This window comes from Chaetura pelagica, unplaced genomic scaffold (assembly GCF_000747805.2).
Source record: "Chaetura pelagica isolate M959 unplaced genomic scaffold, ChaPel_1.0 scaffold1061, whole genome shotgun sequence".
In the NCBI taxonomy this organism is placed as follows: Eukaryota; Metazoa; Chordata; class Aves; order Apodiformes; family Apodidae; genus Chaetura; species Chaetura pelagica.
In genome coordinates this window covers 127130-149239 of record NW_009952091.1, presented here as the reverse complement: position 1 = coordinate 149239, position 22110 = coordinate 127130, and the positions used below count along the sequence as shown (strand labels likewise).

Sequence of the window (22110 nt, the reverse complement as noted above, 5' to 3'; positions counted from 1 at the left end):
ACATAAAAGTGTACTTAAACTCACAGCTAAGCTTGGTCACAAGAACCTTTAAACTTCCTCATAAACTGGTAGATTCTGGGGCCTACCAAGGGCTTGCAGAATACGTCTTTGTTAAAAATGCCACCTTGAAAACAGAAAGGAGGGAGACTTCCTTGCCTCTAATGGACTTCAGCCATCATTCAAGAGTGCCTTAGGAAACATATTCCAAGGGCTCATAAAAACACTTTGTGAAGAACAAATATTGGGAAGAAGCAAAGGTCATTAAGGGAGGCAATATTCTCAAAATCACTTCCCTAGCAAAGAATTCCTCCCCAGAAGGTTTTACAAAACACCTAACCCAAGTCCCATTACATGTCTCGCAATGTAACTGAATGCTGTGGCCCTATAAATACCCTCAGGATATTTTCAGGAGCACAAGGATAACTACATTTGGTGCCTGCACAGCACATGTTTATTTGCTAAGTCACAATGCCTCCCCCTTCTTGGCTGAAAACAGCGTATTCCCTCATAAGGGAGTACACATCACTAGCCTCACAGGTCACTCAGGCCTGTGCTCTGAAGCTAACCCGCTCTCTCTCAGTTTAAGGTGGAAATAATGAGATTGTCTTGTTACACCACTGACATTGGTGACTTTAGGACTCCCCTTGAAAGGATTTCTACTCAAACAAGGTTAACAGCAACGACGTCTAGTCCTTTACTCAGTTCTAATAAAAATAAATAAATAGGTTACCTTCTCCATGCAACAAAGATGGATCCAGCAATTCCATCATGTATTCAATTTCAGTATCCAGCTCCAGCATATCACACTGGGCTAAGACATATGTCAGCACAGGCAAGAAGTCATCAGCTCCATACAGCCTCCCTGGGTTGGTGAGAACAAGCAGGGTTAGACAAACCACAGCCTTTTACCAGCTTCAGCATTCAAAAGGAAAGCATTATCTTACTGCCTTCACTAATCAGCACGTTTGTATTACTCTAGAGCCTCCTGTTATGAATGTGCAGCAAAAAGCATGTCATCTGATGCCTGCTGGACAGAAGACCAACACCAGCTTCATCCTGTACTTGTTACAAGCACAAACCTGGTGATGCACACCTTGAGGCATGCAAAGGAATGTGAAGACTGGGCTCACCTTGGCATCAGCTCAATGTGTCACCTCAGCAAGGGCTGCCAAGCCAGCCTGGCCTGACCTCCACCTGCACTTTGGCACTGGCAGCATGCAGCTAACACAGACTGTGCTGTGCCCAGCCAGGTCTGCCCCTGCTCCTGTCGCTTTTATTGCATTTACACAGTTGGAAAATTCTATCTATGTGGCCAGATCTCTGGGTCTGGCCAAACTGTGTTCATTGCAGAACTGGTGTGATGGTCACAGGAGCCAACTCAAAGTTTGGTGAAGCTCCATGTGACTGAAGGGCTGATATAGTTACACCAGCTAAGGCATACCCCTCCAGGAGTCACACTGCTATCTGCCCGAGAATACATGTCAAAGCAGACACTCAAAACAGCTGCTGTCTCAGTGACAAGTTTTACAAACTTTACATGACAAAGCAAGACAACCCAAGAAGCATTTGCCACATCTGAGCCCAAACCCCTCAACGCAATAGTTTACTGGCAGCAGCCTTTCAGTGTTTTTCTTCTGCATGTTGGAAACATGCAGAAAATGTTGGAAAACTCAATATGGTAACACACCATGGAGAAAAGAGTTTGCAGCACTTCAGGCTAAAATTCCTGTATCCATTTTTAAATGCAGGAGTTTGCACAGAAATAAGCTGGGCAGAAGCTTGGACCCAAATCTTGCAAAAATGCCTCAAATAGCCCTCTTGGGGTTCTCAAACAGCCACAAGCTTTCACCATTCATCTCAAAATAAAGTAGGTGTCTTGATCAGGACTGGACCCAGCTGCACATTCAGCACTCAGAAAGAAAACTGCCAACCACCTGCAGCAGCTTCTACAGGCTTAGGGGAAAAAATCTACTACCAGCAGAGTTGCTTCACCTGAGCTTGTGACCTACTACAGCAGTGTCTGATAAGGTATCAGGCAACAGAGTTGCACCTATGAATTCATGCCATCCAGCACAGCATTTTAATTGTGCTACTGACTACTACTCAGGCAGGTCTTTCTGGTCCGTAGCGCCATTTAATCATCAAGGTTTCAAGGTCACTTTTGGACTTTTGCTGCAGTGTAGAAATAGATGCTATTTCTGTTCCAAAAACAGAGATGTGTCAAATGACACCAAGCAAAAAATACTGGATCAGAGGTTGCTTTCCTCCACCCATTATAGAGCCCTTGTAGGTCTCATATTGCACAGATGCCATTGAATTACTATAGCTAAATACAGGGTGTTTCCTTTATTACAATTTCCAGAAAAATACTCATTTAGAACCAGTGTCAAATTCAAGACTCAGGACAGCCTTTCTGACAGTCAACTTCAAAAGCCTACAGTTAAACTATGCTGCTTTTTTTAAAGCTGCTTCACACTGAATTTGTAAGATGTGCAGCAGAGATACCAGGAAAGAAGCAGAGTGGAAGAATCCCCCTCAAAAGGGCAAGGAGATGCTATGAGAGCTCCAGAAGGATACATCTGCAGAATCAGTGGTCTGATTTCCTCCACTAAAAGATAACCCTACGTTTGTAATATCAATGAACTTGAACCATGAGAAGCACCATACCTGAGTTATTCTCCATAACAGTGTAAATCAGTTTGCAAACTCTCAGCAGCAGCATGACTTTCTTTTCAGGTGAATACATTTTCTGCATGGTCATGAACTTGACTTTAATCTTTTCAACGTCCACAAAGTCTGGTGTTGGAACAAACACACCCAGTTCCTGAGGATTCCTCTGCCGCACCAACTGCAGGTTTTCCTTTAGCTGTTTCCAAGAACCATCTGCAGTGTGAAACTCTTTCAACATTGCTTCAATGTGGCCCTTCAATGGCTTCAGAATGCACTTGTGCATGGCCTTCTCCAGGACAACATCTGCAACGGGAAAACACAAGTCCAGCTGACTTCCTCTTCTAGAGCAGAGCCAGTATCAATACAACCGTTCCCAAAAGAGATACTGCAGAGCAAAACCTACTTGCTAAGGCCCACTTATTATGCAAGCTGAGTTTCCAGATGTTTGTTAACAGGAAAACAAAAGGCAGAACAGAATCTGTATTCCTTTTTCGTTTATGGCAACGTGGTAAGCATGAAAAGCCCCAGAAGGACAGACTACAGACTGCACCACCCCTCACGCCCCCAAAAAGAAAAAAAAAAAAAAAGCAAGCTGTGGCTCCATTTAACTTTTTCTTCAGTTGGCCAGAAATCTGTGAGTTTTATTTTACTTTAAGCTTAGACGTTAACTCCCAAACTTAAAATAAAACACAATCAAAATCGTAACTTTTGTTTTCTTTGGCATGACAGCCCATCTCTTTTGCATAGCTTCCATCAGAAACTGTAACTCAACCAAGGTCTCCTAAAACTTGGCTACACTTTGTCAGCGTCTTTATGAAGTTGGACAAGATTATGCACTTTAAGCTATAAATGAAAACCAAGCTGTGTTTGTCCAGCTTCAGATTTCATCATGCAAGCTTACATACAGCTTTGTCATCAAGTCTGAAGTTCTTTGTTTGGCAACAGAGTGCATGTGGCAGAGTAACCACCAACTTAGGGGTTTTTTATTCTTGCTCTACTCAAGTTTTTCTTTAACAGTCATTCGCCATTTTCAACATCAACAGAGAAAACTCTTGCTAAACATTTTCTCTGCAAACCTTTACTTTGTAAGCTAATTTCCTCTCCCACTCAGCATCCCTATGGCAACATAGCTCACATGAATAATTAACTTACATCAATTATTTGTACTACAGTGAACTCCCACAAGCACAAAAGAAACTGGGGACCCTTCAGCCTGGCCATTGCACCAACATCCTGATGGGAGACATGACCAGAGCCTAGAGCAGGCAGATGTCCTAGGGGAGCACAGGAACCCAAAGCAGGAATAGGAGAGACTGACTCACTGCTAGATCACACATTTATACAAGGTAGCAGGGGGCATTTCTAGTCACTAGTGGTGACTCAATAAAGTTTCATTAACCATTATGCCCCTTCCTGGTTCTTTGCCTGTTCTTACATGTTTTTCTCAGACCACAGTCCCTTTCTTCACCCCCACTTTTGTTTTAAATTGCAAACTATCTCTAAGGCTTGGGATTTACACACAGTGTCCAAACAAGCACTACCTACTTCTGTTTTCTGGCTTTTGTTTTATGTTTTCATGTATTTTATCCTTGTATTCAGTCATTTTTCCTTTTGTGTTTTCACATCTCTCTCTCCCACACAAACACATGCCCTTCACACACTCCTCTTACGGTGCCTTTGCTTCATATACAGTGTTTATTCTGCATTTGTCTGGCACGCAATTCCCAAATGTCCAACTAGGAGCTCTCATCTCCCCTGCACCAATTCTGCTGGGGCCTCTGGAGCTTCTCTTGCTATTTTCTCCTCCTGCGGCCCTGGCAGAGGCAGCCAAGCAGTGTCTGCTTCATTCCTGGATGCTTTAAATGCATCTGGGCTCTCTCACAATGCAGACCAGAAAAGCTGCTGGAAAGGATAAAGAACAAAGGTGAGGAGCAGCATCTTCCTGCTGCTCTGACCTTCTTGACTCCCCTATGGCCACAAGCAAAGCGTGACCAGTCTGACCTGTGTTCCTGACAGGCTGTCACAAGGTGTGAAGGGCGGAGCCACCAATTACACATAACAAGTGGCAACATTTCCAATGACTGATTCTCTCTATTGTACCTGGCAGAGCCACACAATGCCACTGACTGCACTACCAAGCCCAGCCAGGGAAGCAGAAGCATTGTCCTCCTGCTGCCTCTCCTGCATCAAAACAGTCCTCAGGTCTCAGCAGGCAGAAATATTCTTCCACTAAGAAAAATGCACATATCTCACCCACAGGTAGATCAGCCACCTAAATTTCTAGAAGGTACACAGTTTCTTGCCAACTTCATGGATAATTATTTTAATTTTGTTCGTTTGTTTTGTTTTGTGTTTTTTTTTAATTTCACAATTCAGCTTACTTTAATTCTACTGCCTGTTCAGTTTTTTAAAAATAGAAAAAACACCAACTGCTTTGCTTTTAAGCAGAGCACCTCTGCAGCTTGCATTCCAACTGCCTGGTCTCATTTAAGTCCAAATTAAAGCAGCCAGTGCTGCCAAACATTACGTTAAGCAAGATGACTCTATATCCCCTTGAAATTTTAACTCCCACAGGCTTCCACTGAAGTTCTGCACACAAATAGTTAGTGTCAGCCATCCTTCATCTCAACAAAGCAGGGTCAACACCACATTTGGTCACAAAATGCTCAATAAATTGTAAAGAATCCTTAGAGCTCTTAGTCTAATACTAAGTGAGTGGTTTGGGATGGGAGACAGGAAAACTCAGTAGGCTTCTGTGGCTGATCTCAACCGGCTCCAGACAGGAGCTCGTTCAGCTGCTGGCAGTACCAGCATGGAGGGAGCTGCAGCAGCAGTCCCTCCCCAGAGGCTACAGGAACTGCATGCTGTCTGGAGGGAAAATTCCTACACAGAGCCCCAGTTCTTGCTTGGGGCCAGGCTTGTTATCTGTAGGGAGAAATGGAAGCCTTCAGCCTTCTGCCCTCAACCCTTAAGTTAGAGCCACTCTCACAGCTTCCAGTCCACATGAATCACACAGATGTTATGGCTGTGTAAGATGGAAAGGAGGTGTTTTTCATATCTGCAATTCATCACAGGCTCCAATAGCATAAAAAACATAAAACTTGCTTTGAAATGTACTCTATCACATTCCACAGTTCCTCTAGGAACTTAAAAAGATCTGAAGCAGCACAGAGGAAGAGAGCAGGTAACTCAGGAGACTGTGCTCAAAGATCTGTGCAAGGTCCAAGCACTGACTGCTGAAGGACGTTCCTGAGGGATTCTGTGCTGGTAATGTGATCAGGTACATAAAAACAGGGCAGGATATTTAGCACCCTTTGATGCTGCTCAGGACTATATTACAGCTAATAGGAGACTAATTAATTAAAGGACATATAGCTGTGATTCCAGAGAGATACTGTCTCTGTTTGCCAAGGGCGGACCAGGAGAAACTGTCATTTTAATACAGAACGTTTGCACAGAAATAGCCAGCAAGTGACTAGAGAGGAAGGATGAAGATATGACAGTATATGCAAGGTTTTTGTTGTAGTTTGAAAAAAACAAAACCAGAAAACCAACCAAGAAAACCACCAAACCAAACAAACCCAAAACACCACACAACTTCTCCTTTATGAACTCTTGGCGTGGACGTAAGAACAATGGAGTTCAGACCTCAAACTGAAATGTGGCAAATTCTAGCAAACTGATGAGGCCAACAACACACCAAGACTGATAAAGACTGGAGTATCTTTTTTTAAAAAAAAAGTCAATAATAACACCCTTATGTATCCCATGTATCCTAATTAATACAAAACCAATACAAATATTTATGTTGCAATTAATGACTGGAAGGGCACAATTTCTTGTGATCTCAGTCCTAGACGGATATTCAGTGTCACAAGATAATTATAAACATGTTTAGGATCAGACCATCCAACTATTTAGCCTTTTTTCTGAACTGCTATTACCATCCCCTTTTAAGTCAAAGGTGTTTCTGGATAGGATCCCACAAAACAATTCCCAGCCAGCAGTAACTTTCACTGTTTAACTTCTAATGGCTGCAAAAAACATATAGGAGGGCCTCTCAGGCAAATTAGCATCTTAAGTCATGAACTGAGTACTGATCCTTCGCATTAACATCTCTGTATATTTCTCAGATCCAAATGGGCAAAAAAAAAAATCCTATTTACTTCAGCATACAGAAAGTGTTTCCATAATATCCTCTGAGGATGCTTCATACTTCAAAAATCAAAACAGACACTGTTCAGATTTTATTTTTAAATTGAATCTCATTTGAGCTGAGCACAATGTAGTGTTCCTGAAATGGTACCTATAATAAGCTCTCAGCCTCAAAATGGGAACTGGAAGTGCTTTGATAAATGAATTGTAAAGGCCAGCCAGCTAGTTTCGTTGTCACTTGTGGAAACACATCTGTATCCTGTGCTGACATGCTATTTTGTTTTACTGCAAACCACACAAGTCTGCATCCAGAGAGGACAACATATTAGTCATCACCAGTGTCCTCACACAGCCTCTTCCCAGCTCTTGCTGCCCGAAATGGCAGATGTGCTCTCACCTTTTGCAGGCTGTCAGTACCTGTTGCTAGCTGTTGCTCCACTGAGATTACCTGTCAGATTCTAATCCCTGGATTTACACACAAGCACTGTTTATCATCTGCAATGGCCAAACTACTCATGAGTAAAAGAAGGGCTCAGTGAGAGACTGAGCGAGCTTTGGAACATCACAGAAAGGCTGAGCCCTGCACCAAGGGCATTGCCTGTGAGGCTGAGCACAGAAGGCTGCTTTGGAACACCACGGTGTGTATATGCAGGACACCTGACTTCACTGAGTTTGCTTTGTTTTGAATTTTCCTAATATCTTGCCTATTCATAGACCAGCATGACTTATAAGGGTCTATCATGAGGTAGCTCTTGTCAGGATGGCCAAGTGTCCAGTTCTTGGTCAATGTCTATGGTGACACATGCCTAGTCCATGGTACAGACAAGGGAATCTCCTCTGAAGGGGCAAGACCTCATACAACACACATTCCTTGATAATCTGCACAATCCTGAAAACAGAGGCAGGAATGAGGTGGGTGATGGATAGGCAGCGATGCCAGAGGTTGAGCAACTAGGAAAGAAAGGTCTGTAGGGTAAACCTCCCCTCATTTTGCTTACATAAATTACACCAATGAACTACCTGTGCTGGGTTTGTTTTCCTTTAATCAGCTATGGGCTACTTAAAACTCAGGCTATGGCTTTGTGGTTAATGCATCTTCTCTTAAAGAAGTAATAAAAGAGTAGGGAATAAGTCACAAAGCAAATCAAAGGGATGGTTGAGAAAGGGAGAACCAAATCCTTTGCATCTGCTCAGCACATTCACCACTGCCTCTTACTTGCCCTATCCTCCTGCTCCCATAGCAAAAGGAGGAATGCTGGGGGACACATTGGTCAGCCTCAACTCAACATAGAAAGGTACTAGGATGATCTTAAGATGAACAGGGTAGGGTTACAGGACACCAAAACAAATGTGAAAGCACCTAAAAAGTAATCACTGCTGAATGAGGTGGGTGCCCTGGTGACAGAGGATATAAAGAAGGCAGAGGTGCTGAACGCCTTCTTTGCCTCTGTCTTTATTGCTGCAGACCCTCCCCAGGGGCCCCAGATCCCTGAAGCCCCAAAAGAAGTCAGGATGAAGGAGGAGTTTGCCTTGGTAGATAAGGATTGGGTGAGGGATCAGCTGAGCAATCTGGACATCCATAAATCAATGGGTCCAGATGGAAAACACCCATGGGTGCTGAGGGAGCTGGCAGAGGTCATTGCTGGGCCACTCTCCATCATCTTTGGTCAGTCGTGGGCAACAGGAGAGGTGCCTGAGGACTGGAGAACAGCAAATGTCACTCCAGTCTACAAGAAGGACAAGAAGGAGGACCCGGGTAACTATAGACCGGTCAGCATCACCTCCATCCCTGGAAAGGTGATGGAACAACTTATTCTTGGCACTCTCTCAGCATATCAAGGACAAGAGGGTCATTAAGAGTAGTCAACATGGTTTTACAAAGGGGAAGTCATGTTTGATCAACTTTATAGCTTTCTATGAGGAAGTAACTAGGTGGATAGATGATGGTAAGACAGTAGATATGGTTTATCTTGATTTCAGTAAAGCATTTGACACTGTCTCCCACAGCATCCTTGTAGATAAACTAAGGAAGTGTGCTCTTGATGGTCAGGTAGTGAGGTGGATCATGAACTGGTTGAAAGGAAGAAGTCAGAGAGTTGTGGTCAATGGGACAGAATCTAGTTGGAGGTCTGTGACTAGTGGAGTCCCTCAGGGGTCAGTACTGGGACCGGTGTTGTTCAATACCTTCATCAACAACCTGGATGAGGGAACAGAGTGTGCCCTCAGCAAGTTTGCTGATGACACTGAACCGGGAGGAGTGGCTGACACACCAGAAGGCTGTGCTGTCATTCAGTGAGACCTGGACAGGCTGGAGAGTTGGGCGGGGAGAAACTTGATGAAATTCCACAAGGGCAAGTGTAGAGTCTTGCATCTGGGGAAGAACAACCCCATGTACCAGTTCAGGTTGGGGGCTGACCCGCCTGGAGAGCAGTGTAGGAGAAAGGGACCTGGGGGTCCTGGTGGACAGGAGGATGACCATGAGCCAGCAATGTGCCCTTGTAGCCAAGAAGGCCAATGGCATCCTGGGATGCATTAAAAAAGGGGAGGTTAGTAGGACAAGGGAGGTTCTCCTCCCCTTCTATTCTGCCTTGGTGAGGCCACATCTGGAATATTGTGTCCAGCTCTGGGCCCCTCAGTTCAAGAAGGACCTGCTGCAGTTGTCCCGCCCGGGCCCCGCAGCACAGGGCGGAGCAGCCGCCAGAGCAGCCGCCCAGCACTTCCCGGGCCCGGCCGCTCGCACTGGGCACCATCAGCCCAGCAGAACTGACCCTCCCTGTGGGACTGCAGTCCCTGAGTGGAGAGGAGTGTTCTCTCAGCAGCACACAGCCAAACCCAGGCATCGAGAGGAACACCCTGCACCACCAAAGGGTCATCTGACTAGAGAGGAGCGATGACTGTTCATCAAGTTACAGTTCAGGCTGCCATACCAGACTGAAATAGTCAAGCAAAACTGCGGGTAACAGGCAGGGCTAAATCATAAAAAATTCTCTACAGGGATGACTGAATCCTGCTGTCACATAATTATCTGCTTAGATCAACAGCATCTGACACTCCTGATCCTGTGGTTGTTTGCAGGCTCAAGCCATAGGCAGCAGATGATTCAAAAGCAAGTTCTTCCTTTGTTTAAACTATCTCACTTCATAAATTAATTGCATTTAATCACACGATCAAAGCCAGACTCTCTGTCGCGGAAGAAAACCAATGTAGTTTAGTTATTACATTTCATAGCTTGTGCTGCTCCAAACTACAGAGACATTTAAAAGCAGAGAACATTTTGCCAGTCGTCAGAGACCCACAGTCTAAAACCACACCCTTACGATGCAAAGTACAACTCAAAGCAAGCTTTCACAAAATTACAAGCAAACTAGATCTGTATTCCTTTGCCAAATACCCAGTACTCTGCAGAAATCCAAGCAAAAATGAGTCTGCACCACTGGTCAACTGGTCATTTTTCTTCCACATAACACCCACAAAATATTCTTTAATATTCCAATGAGACCATTATACATCTTTGAAAGAGTCCTGATTTCAAGGACACTCTTCATACTGTATTTGCTTTAGCAGTGCTTGTTACTTTTGCTTGACTTGGTATATATGAAGTTGAGGTTACGTGAGAATACTTGCTCTTGACCAAGGACAGACAGAAATATCAACATAAAAGCACCCTGTAGTCCTAGAGAAAGAACTGTCTGCAAATTTTGCACCAGGCCAACTGTTGTGACACGAGGGTACAGAAGAAAAACAAGCAAATTAGGACTGAAGTGAGCTCACAGGGAAAGTATTCTGCCCTGAGGGATGTTTACCTCCTAGAACTGGCTCATAGGCTCTCTTACAAATACTGCTCAGACTAGGCAAGATAGAGGGGCAGTGAGATTTTATACAGCAACAGTGATTTCACTCTTGCGGATACACAAGTCTTGCCCTGTTGCTAAAACGTATTCAAACATATAGCTTATCTGCAACCATTTATAAACAAGTCCATGTAACAGAGAGGTATAGAAAACCTGAGACTAACATCCCCCTCTCTCTCGCACACATTTGTTCATTTGTTTTTTAAAATTCTTATACATCTTTTTATATTTAGTTTCAAGTGTAGGAATGGTGCAGCTTTTCTAAGAGTGAATTAGATTGTTTGGAAGAATGAGATTTATTTCAAAAGTAAATTGTTATGAAATGTCTCTCTGATCTTCACTGTCACGGGTTTCACATAAATTCTAGTTTTATAACTACAATCCATATCTGTAAAACGCACATTTTTAGTCCAAGGATCAAGAACTATTTCAGCCCAATGCAAGGGAAAATACACATGTGCCAGCAAACAAAGAATTTTGTACTGTTAACAGTACAGCAGCTAAAAAAAAAATAAATTAAAAATCACAGGTGAAGTTCACACTGCAGCTATTTTAAGGATGACTTTTTATGAACAGCTCTGTAGCACAGCTCTTCTCAGTTGCTAGGGTAATTTGGGTAGGGCGTGTATGGGGGTTTATTTTGTTTCACAACTCCAGTATTCAGTGGCTTGACTCTGCTAGCAAAGTCAGTAACACCTTTCCAAACTGACACAAAGACTATCACTACAAACACAGATTACACATTTCTACCTTCCCCCAAAACACAATACAGTGTTTCTTACCTATTTGGTCCTCAGGAATCAGTGATTCGATTGGGGGATCAAGTTCAGAGCTTTGGGACAAATAGTTCTTGACTTGGGTCATGAACTGCCGGATGGTTTGCAGCATATCAGTGCTTGAAACATGGCACTCCTTGTTTTCCTGCAGAAAGCTGACATAGTCCTGCACTAGGCATCCAAAATAAGTGCGTTTGTCCCGGGACATCTCTGCAATTTTCTTAATCATCCTCTTTTCAGGAGTCATGAAGGAACTGAAAACCCCACTGACTTTCCGTAGCTGAGATTTCACAATCTTGGGGAGAACAAATGAACTGTTTCTTTTCTTCTTGGGCTTCAAAGGGGGTGCCATGCTCTCTTGGTCACTTTCCCCCTCAAAATCCTCCAGGCTGCTGTTGGTGTCCCCCTCATAGCCGAACAGCGGCATGCTCCGGTCGAAGTCCAGCGAGTCAGATGAGGAGGTGGAAATGCTCATGTCGCTCAGCCTCTGCCTGCCTCCATTCCACGGTATGTGTGACTCAGAGCTGGCAGCTACCGTCTTTTTGGCAGCTGCTGGAGCAGGCTCAGGCAGGGTTTCACCTGGAATGCCAGCAGCTTCAGGCACAGGCACTGAGCTGCAGCCAGGTCGAGTGATCCCTGCAGTCTTTGAGCTTCCACCTTCCACGTCCGAGCAAGCAGCCTGCTTCTTCAGCCGAGGAGGCGGAATAGGGGTTGGTTTACTCTGCAGCAAATCCAAGCCTCTCTCTTTCTTGTGGTTGACTGTTTCTGGCATGCTTGTCTGCTTTATAGTCCTGGAAAGCTGTGGACTCGTGAGGATGCTATTAATAGAAGGAGGTGGTGGCCGGGGCGGCGGGGAGCGAGGCCTCGCTGTGCCATTCACGTCTGGAGTTCTCGGGCTCTGCCTTTTCAGACTTCCACTGACATCCTGGCTGTGCACTTTCAAGAAGAGGGGATTAATGAAGCACAGCGCTCCGTTGGTCTGGCTGCACTCCAGCTCCGAGGGCGTTCTGGTCCGTATAGAATGCACTCCATTTATAAGGCAGAGCTGGCGTGAGTCTCTACAAGCACCATCTGAAGGCAGAGGCCTGCGAGGAGGTGAAGGATCCAGGGGGCTGCTGTTGGCTGGGGAGCTCCAGAAGTCTGAAAACCACCATTGCGTTAACGTAAGAATACAAACAGAAGGCAGACAGCTTTCAGAACACTTAGCTCGACAGCACCAGTTTCAAGCATTCACAAATGTAGACAAGTTTTTATTAATTCAGGGTGGGGGTGGGAGGGAATAAATCCAATTGAACCTCTTTAAGAATCACCAGACATAATTGCATGCTACACACCCAGGGCTGCTCTTCCTCATTTATAAACACCATGACCAATGTGTAGCTTGAAATCAGCTTACTGAACTAAGCTTAAAAAGAAACTGAGAATCAAATAAAGGAATGGAGACTGTAACACTGTAATTCTTGCCATCTTGAGACTGAAATGAACACACACTACTCACTGCTATATCTCAGGAGAAAAAAGTCTACATTCTCAGATGGCATTAATAAGCTTACTCCATTAAAGGCAGCAGTTAGGCTGATTTACACCAGCTAATGGCTACTTAGGGAAATTCACCAAAAATTCTGGTTTGGTTTCCTTTGATAGTGAACGAATTAAACTACACATGAAAAGACAGCTCACATTTTGCTGTGGTGGGAGCACACATTATCTTTAGCTATGCAGACCAAATGCTGGAGTCTCTTTAGAGCACTGTCCTGCAGCCCTGCCTCTGCAATGGTGACATAGTTTGCCTGAGGTTTTAGACACTCAGCAGCACACAGACTAAATGTGTAGTCCCACACCAGCAGTGTGGAAAACCTGTGCTAAACCAGCATGTTTCAGCTGCAGCCTCTGCACTTGTTCCAGCGTAAGCATGTTTTTGTAACTGAGTCAATGGTAAAGCCCATTGGCTCTGGTAAGTATGAAAATTGAAACCAGACAAGCCTGTGAGGACAGCAATCAGTCTGAAATAATGGAGGAATACCAGAGGAGTGAGATTTTGTTAAAATTTGCGAAGCCTGACACGGGCCCTTTCCTGTAGCGTCAAGATGCCTCATTTGGGCTGTTAAGCAATGACACCTGGGCCCAACTGTGTGAATGCACAGCACTCAACAACAGCATCCATCACAGAGTGTCTTGCCTATGGAGCCAGAGACAGGAAAACAGCCTGGTGACAGGCTGCTGCCAGAGAACATGTATGGGCACAGACATATTTCTCTACATAGTCATGCAACACTGCTGTTTTTATCCAGCTCTGTGACTCCACATCCTGCCTGCAGATCCCTCAGCAGACTGCCAAGTGTGCCTGGCACGTGGGCTGCAGCAAACATGCACGATGGAAGTGCTGCTGCAGATGAAACAAGAGAGACACAGAGGGAATCTTATGTTCAGCACCTGGAACCTTACAGGTTGGCAACAGCCTTGACACCTTTACCCTCAGTTCTTCCTGATGTGGTTTGCTGGGCTTCATGCCTTGTGCATTTCTCCCCCTCTGATCCTGTGGTGCAACAGAGCTCTGGCAGGAGCTACCACTCTCCGTGTTCAGACCAGGGCATTCAGCACCTACATGTTGCTTAAGGAAAGCTCACACTTAACAGAAAGGACTCTTCAGAGCTTTTTGGTACCTCTTGGGTCTACAGTGTTCAAGGGGTGACTTCTTGGTGTAATCTTTTGCATGTGGACACCTGAAACTCCATCAAAATCTCAGCTTTGTTGCCCAGCTTTTGCTCACAGTCACTGTGATCTTAATCTGGTGTACGGTAGATAACTGACCCTAAATACACCAACCACACAGTTCAAAACTGATCCATCAGCCTCCTCCTTAGTTTTAAACGCATCAGCTTAAAGAAACAACATACGCAATGTAGCCAGTGACTGTTCAAGAGCAAGACTAACTCTGCAGCAAGCAGGCCATGGTGCTCCGGGGTACTGAGGACAAAGACACTGTGGTCAGTCTGGAGAGCTTGCTCAACACAACCATTATCATCTCCTATGGACAAACCCACCTAATATTACTTTAAAGCTTCCATATATCACTGGGAGACTGTCTTTACAACACTGTATCTCAATTAGACCTGTTTGGTTTTTTTCCTCATTCAAACATGCACCTTATCAACAGCTCTCTTTGCCTCTGTTCCAAAGAAAATCCATACTTTGTCTCCTGTCTAAAACAAATCCCTTAATTGCATTGCTAGTGCAGTGAAACAAATACATATGGCTTTGCTGCAAAGTCCCACCACATAGCCTCATGCTGAGGCTATGATTTCCTGAGGAACCATTTCTTAACCAAAGATGATTCAAATATCTGCTGGGACAAAGACTGCTGACAGTCAACAGTCCCTTCCTGCAAAAGGAAATGAAGCTATTCAGCACTTTGTAGGAGTTGCTCAACCACTCATCTGAGGGAGCCTGTGATTCAAACCCCACCAGACTCTGCACCTCCTACACACTCCAGGTACAAGGCTTTACAGAGAGCCTGCATTTGGTCATAGCAGTAGCGTCAAGGGATGAAAGGACATGTCCCTGCATTTTCTTTTGTTTTGGTTTTCTTTACATTTCACTAAACCAACACCAATGTACACTGATACATCCTGCAGATCCTATGTACACACTTCTTTTTTTAGTAAGTCATCAAGCCACTAATCTCCAGAATCATCATTCTAAGATCATGTCAATCTGAAGAGAAGTCTCACCAACAGTGAATGTCAGTTCCTACACTCTCCTGGTAACTCCAGCAAATTATCAAGCCAGTGCCTAGTATGTGAGCCTACAGCCAACACTAGCCCTTGGAGGAGGAGCTACATCAAACCTATGTCTGGGGATTACAAAACTTGCTTTGCCCAAGGGCTGCCCAGAGAGGGGAAAGGAGAAGGGAGGAAGGAAACAGCACCAACAAAAATATCACAGAAGGAAGGAAGAGCACCAAGGTCACCATTTGGCAGTAGAGAAGCTGCTTTTCTAAATGATATCTGTAGCATCACTGATCAATATGAACTATATACTGATACAGACTGTTTCTTCAAGCTTTCAGCAATGCCACAGGGAAGGAAATCTATGGAGAGAACTACTTACTCAGTCCAAGCTGAGCAATCTCTTCAAGTTCAACTTCTGTCTTTGCTGCAGCAATAGCATGAGGCAATTTCAGGGTGAATGGAAGGACATCCCTGTCGTCAAAGAGAAAAACAATTATGGTTTTCACAACAAAACCCATTGTTTTAAAAGCATTTGTTCTCAATACTGACAGTAGCTGAGCTGTGATTCTTATTTTCTTCTTGAACTGTAGCAGGAGCCTTAAACACACAGCACAGAGTGAAAATATTACCAACCCCGGCCTCCTTTACATGGGAAAGTGGTGTGAAGTGCAAATGACAGTCAAGACCCCAGGACTCTCTCCAGGCTAATTTCCACAGAGCCATCCAATATTTTCTCCCATTACCATAGAGGCACTTACACCTGGTCTTTCACAAGCATACCAGTGAGATGCAAAACTGTTACCTGCCCTAAGCCCTTCAACAAAACTTATTTCCTGAATACGCTGTTGACTGCTCTCCAATTTGAACTCCAGTTCTCAGAATAAAACTTGAAGAGTACATGGACAGCCCTCTAAAAATTTCTAAGTTAGGATGTTTTGGTGCTACTCTGTTCTAAGGCTGAAAACACACTTTAAGAAAGTCTTTATAATTTATTCTAAGATCTGGATTCTCTTCACTGCATACTAGAAGATTAATAAATTTTTGCAAAGGGAGACGCATTAATGCATGAACAACAACATAAGTCACATCCAGTGTAAAAGAGATTTTAAGGGGCAAAACTACTCAACCATATGTACATTGTACAAGTACTACCATCGACCAGGACTATACCTGCCCAACTGCTACTGATACACCCTCAAACATCAGTGCATGCCGAACTGCAAAAACTGTAGCAGAAGCACCTATGTAATTAACAGTAAATGAGAACAAATGGAGCACAGGTATCCTACATACAACTGGTGTCAGCATAATTTAAGGATGTGAACAAGCCAACCATCTGTGGTAGTGGGGTTTTGTCACATAAATATTCTCTGTTGTACATTAACTTGAAAAAAACAGGATCTCACCACATCACTCAAATTCAGATCAAACATATGCACAAGACTGATACACTAGCTAAAAAGCATTTGAAAAGACACTTAAAACAACATACCAGAGATAATCTAGGGTCTAGTACACCTTCATGGACTCAGTACAAAGACAGGAAACCCTTGACTCCTCATAGGCCCTGCAGCCTCAGTGGTGACTGGGGGAGAGCAGGATACTGGTTTTGTACATGTCATTATTTTCTTTTTCATCATTATTGTTTCATTAAAGCTGTGTACTTCAGTTTCCAAACCGTACGTCTCTGTCTCTTACTCTCTTTCCTTTCCCTTTCTGGGAAGGGAGAAAAGTTTATAGAGAGTATTTGCCATTCATTTAATTGCCAGCCCTGCACTAAACCTTGACGATATCACAGTGAACCAAACCCTTGAGACTTCTGTTTCAAGACAGTCTAGCAGTCTGACTCAGAGCATAACACCGTCTTACCTGCTAATGCAGTAGAAAGCAATGAGCCTGAATAAATCAGCAAAACTTATTCCAGACCCCTCCAAGGAAAATGCTGTGAAGAAAGTTACAAGTAAGAAAGCATCACATGTCTAACCAGCATTTCTAAGAAAAGCTTAATAAAATGCAACTCAGATTTTTAATAAAATTAGTAAGTTTGCACCATCAAACGAACTACTGTTTGGTTAAGAAAAAGCAACTGTATGTAGGAGCACATCTCTGTGTAAGACATTTTCAAGAATACATAGTATTATACAGATAGCCTTGGTGGGGGTTTTGCTTTTGTATTCCAAACACATGGTCTACTTCCTGGGAAACAGATCAAGGTATGATTAGAACTGCACAATGTTTTGCTAATAGACAATAAAACAATAACTGAGGCTTTGTTTGCCCAGTGTACTAATATACCTTATTTTAAATCTCCTATTTCCTCCTCTTGCATTCCATCCTACTCATCTTCTCCCCAGATGTGTTGGCAACCTAAACATAATTCTTCATTCAATTCAAGAAAAGCGTTTGACCTGAAAAGCCTGTTAAAAAATCCTCAGACAATTCTGCTTTGTGCTATTGCCTTGCACAATGGGAAAGGAAGACATGAACAACGCCTTTAGTTTTTTTCCCCACTCCATACCGCTGTTTCCTATTGATAGAAATAATTGTTCACAGTAATAATGACAGGGAAGTGATTGCCACCTCCCTTACATTAGGTGCTCTCTGACTCCAGAGGCAAATCTGGGCTGCAACAAGGCAGACTCCTGGCCTTGGTGGGGAAAGCCAAAAGCCACACAGCAGCTTTGGGTCCCTCAGCAATGCCTCTCTGTGAGCAGCAAAGGTGTAATTTTGTCACAACTCAGTGCTGTACAGCCAGCTGCCCCAGGCCAAGATTTCACTACTACTGACTGTAGAGTCTGCACATCAACCAGAGAATTCTGGTCAAGTTCTGTTCATTTATCTGGCCTTCACATGGAAGGCCAGGTCAACCTGGCCATTGCTGTGCCCAGAAAAGGGGGTTTCTTTCACAAAGACACTACCAATGCAGACAGTAAGCATGCAGGTGATTTGGGCTCAGCTAAGATCAGAGTTCACATCCGTGACCACAATTAGAACCTCAGCTATAACTGGTGAGTAAAATCGTCAGTACACACTTCCCCCTTGTGATCTTTCATGGACAAGCTTTTACAATACATTATTATTTTAGTTTTTATCTAAACGAGAGGCAGGGAATTCATTAGTACAAGATCACACTTAGATCAGTTGTGACTGATAGCTTTCTCTTTGCCAAGCATTTTTTGCAACTGAAACCAAAACCAGATACACAGAATTAACTTTTTGTTACTGTGGCAATGAAGGGAGCTGTAAAAAGGAAAACAACTCAACTAACATTATCCCTGTTCACTAATGGAAAGAGAAGTCTGTCCCAGACCCTCTGTCTCAGGGAAGTTTAACTGAAATTGTTGCCAGTTTTCTCTGGTTTTCATTTTCTCGTTAAAATGAACCACTTGCAGTTTCTGCACCACATACATTCACCAGCTGCAGCTTCCTTTTTTCATTCCTGTATCTCAAACATATTTTTCAAACCCTTCCTTTAAGTGCAGCATCAGTTTAAAAGTGACTGGAATTCTAGTATTTGCTCATTTCTATTAGAAAACAGGGAACAAATCTAGCTGGAATTCAAAAAGAAATATGACTGATCTTGCATCAGAAAAAGCTCCTAAGGATTAAAATCCATCTAATTACTACATTAAAAGATAAAACAAAACACCACATCCAAATTTGTATTCACAAGAGAGCTCATGACAGAGTTGCATCCAAAAGCACAAGGAAATGCAAGGACAGTTCACTGACAGCAGACAGGATTACAGACTGTTTCTACAGAAAAGGGTAACTAATAATCAGTGAATCCTGGATTCAGCCAGGTACACACAAGAAATATTGCAGTTGTGTCCAGCACTGACTTAAGAATTTCTGTTCCTCTTCCCTTCTCCAGGCTGTCTGTGACCCCCACAGATGGCACCATCTGTGACACCATTTGCATGACTTTTTGGGTGCCAGAAGCCCAGAGTGTTCCTGGTTCACACAGGGTGATGAGTAGCTGTGAAGTAGGTACTTGAAACTTACTGTATGTGCTTTCTTTTATTGCAAATTCTTTTAGGCAAGACCCACAGTCACTGGGCAGGCGAAGAGAGATTACTTTCTTCTGCAGTCTTGCAGATTTCCTAACCAGAAATATCTGTGGTGAAGAAGGCAAAAAGGACATGGTGTTAGCTTCATCACAGATGCCTTAACACAGACAGACTATTGACAAAAGGAACAAAAACAACTTGGTCTCTGATCTCTACAAAACATCTCACTCATTACTGTGTCAGGTTCAACAGCTTGGTGTAAAATGGCAGCAGAACATTTAGAAAAGCATCTCATCATTGTATAACACAGACACATGACACCAGGCCCAAGCTTTCCAGTTTAACACACAGCAAATCCTAAGCCTTGAGTCAAACTGCAGAGTCTGAAGGAGACTGTCTGTGGAGTGCTCCTGTGTCCCACCAGCCCATTCATGCCATCCCCTGCGCCAGGACGGAGGCAGCACTAAAACATCCTCATCCACACACACTGGGCCTGGGTTCCACCACAGCAACTTCACTGCAGGCATCAGTGAAGGATAAAACGCTGACATCCCTCATTTATTTGTGGCTTTCTCCTTACAGGGAAATACATCTGTTACATGCAGCCCAGGTTAGCAAGGTCCAGCTTTGGAGCTGTAACTGCAGCAGTCTACTTCTCAGCTCCAGAGGACTCCAAACTAGAACCCAGCATATCAGCCCAGGTAATGAGTCACACTCCAGGGGGTCCAGCAGCCAAGGGCTCAGGAAGCCCTCACTTGGATTATCCAAAGGACAGAAGAAATGGGGGCCGGATGTTGGTTGGCTGGGGTTTTTTTGCCATTGGTTTTATGATTTGGTTTTTGGTTTTCATTTTTGTTTTTTTAACACTTGCACCAAATAAATTGAAATGTAACTTCTTACCCCAGGAGGCTGGGCCTGCAGAATTTCCATGGCTTCAGCATCATTCAGACCCAGCTGCAGCCACACAGGGTGAGTATGGAGGAGCTTGTCCAGTATGCTTAGCTTGTTGGATAGGCTGTCATATCCAGAGTCCCGGGGGCAGCTTTTGACATCCTTTTTCTCAGGACAGGCATTACCCATGTCCTTTACTAGCCTGTGAAAAATTTTACAAAAATTAAATTAGACATAATTAGCATAAAAAAATCACTCAGTTCAGCAGAGTTATCACAAAGCTAATAGCACTGCTGGCACTCTGGAGTGGTATTTCTCCTACTGAGATTTCATATAATTAGCACACAAAAAATTCTCTAATCCATAAGATTTATTTCTTTCACTTGTCCTCCAGTTAACAGCTACTTTAGTAGTCTTAGCATTTTTCCATTAGCTAGTTGAAATTTGGCAGTCACTTCAGATACAGGTGTAAATGCAGACATGACTGATTTAACATTTCATCTTCTTTCTTTGTTACATTCACATTTTAAAAACTTCTATTGAAAGGTATTGGTGCAATTCAGGTTTTTATTCCCAGATAGACTGCAAAGCTGGAACCCACAGAAATCTTCCTCTGTCCTGCCTGCCAGAAAAATCTGTTCAATACTCTGACAGCGGAGCAACCCACCACCTGCTGGCGATCACAGCACCGAACACAAGCACTTTCTGTTTGCTTGTAAGGATTATTTTCACAAGAGAAGCCCACAAACCAGCATCATTTGATCTTATCTCCAGACTACTGTCTCTGCTACACCTTCCTCGTTACCTCTGCAGCTGATATCTTTGTTCCCTTGTGCTAATGAGCTGCCAAAGACCTCAGTTAGGAGAAAAGAAAAAGGAGAAAGAAAAAAAGGGGGGAAAAAAAGGGTTAAATTCCCCAAATAACCCTCTCTAAGGCACAGCTCCATTAAGAAATATCCTAAGTGGTAGTCATCCGTGCTCTAAATTCTCTATAAATATTGACAATTTTGCCATGGAAGTTCCTTACCTCATATTTTAGTCCTACACTTCCCAGGATCAGAAGTGAAGAATTGTGTATTTATGCTCCAAATTCCTTTGGCTCTGGATTGATCCTGATGTGAGGAATAAAGGCTAAGCTAAGTGTGAATGTGGCAAACTAATTATAGAATCGTTTAGGTTGGAAAAGACCTTTAAGATCATTGAGTCCAACCATGAATTATTGAACTGTAAGCATAAAAAAACTGCTACCTGATGTAAACTTTTATTAATCCTTTTTTTTTTTCTCTCTTACATCATCAAATGGTACTGTCTTGCTCATCTTTAAGCAAAGCTAAACTGCTGTAAAGGCAAGACAACCTGTTACTTTTCTATTTTATTACTCTTGTAGTTTTTTTCCATTCTATACCTTTTGAAATTTATTTGGGGCAGGGCAGCTAAAGTTACTGCTACATTCAGTAATGGAGTACAGTTCTTGGGGGCTACAGATACTTGTCGTGCATTAAAAAAATCCAAATTAATTAAATATTTTGATAATTTGTTATGCAAAGCATTGCCATCATCCCCATAACCCAGTACCCTTGCAAGTGTGTTGTTGGTTCAAATTCCTTTTTTTTTTTTTTTTTTTTTGACCTAGAAGTACAAGCTATGATTCTTCCAGTGCTAGAAATCACTAGAGAACAGTTACTCTGGTAACAGCTTCCTTAGGACAATATTTGAGCACTGACCAAAACTGCCCTGCAAGCTCAGGATCTGACTCACTAAGATGTCAGGCCCAGAGGTTGTGTTCTTCCCACAGACCTTTCTGAAGGCACAGGAGGCCCTGAGCAGCAGAGGGCAACACAGCTGCATCTCTCCACTGCAAACTGCCTTGTAGCTCTTCTAAACTTCGTGTTGTGGACAGGCAAGCAGCATCATTAACAGCATTTACCACCTTCATAGTGCCAGCTACTGGACCCAGAGCAAGTGGGTAGAGACTTTACAAGTACAGAACACTGAATACTTAAAACCGACCAACCAAGCAAAAATC

At 43.4% G+C, this 22110-nt stretch overlaps 1 protein-coding gene across 1 annotated transcript in view; it reads right to left on the bottom strand.

The window, feature by feature from the left end:
* The window catches only part of RIN2 (Ras and Rab interactor 2), a 40754-nt gene that overhangs the window by 4874 nt on the left and 13770 nt on the right, over positions 1–22110 (bottom strand). The window contains exons 3-9 of the mRNA XM_010005634.1: positions 20094–20286; positions 19189–19300; positions 17053–17125; positions 15563–15654; positions 11459–12592; positions 2668–2973; positions 731–862 (exon numbers count right to left, since the gene is read on the bottom strand). Of these exons, the coding sequence (XP_010003936.1) occupies positions 731–862; positions 2668–2973; positions 11459–12592; positions 15563–15654; positions 17053–17125; positions 19189–19300; positions 20094–20286 (2042 nt within the window). The remainder of the gene's footprint in view (positions 1–730; positions 863–2667; positions 2974–11458; positions 12593–15562; positions 15655–17052; positions 17126–19188; positions 19301–20093; positions 20287–22110) is intronic.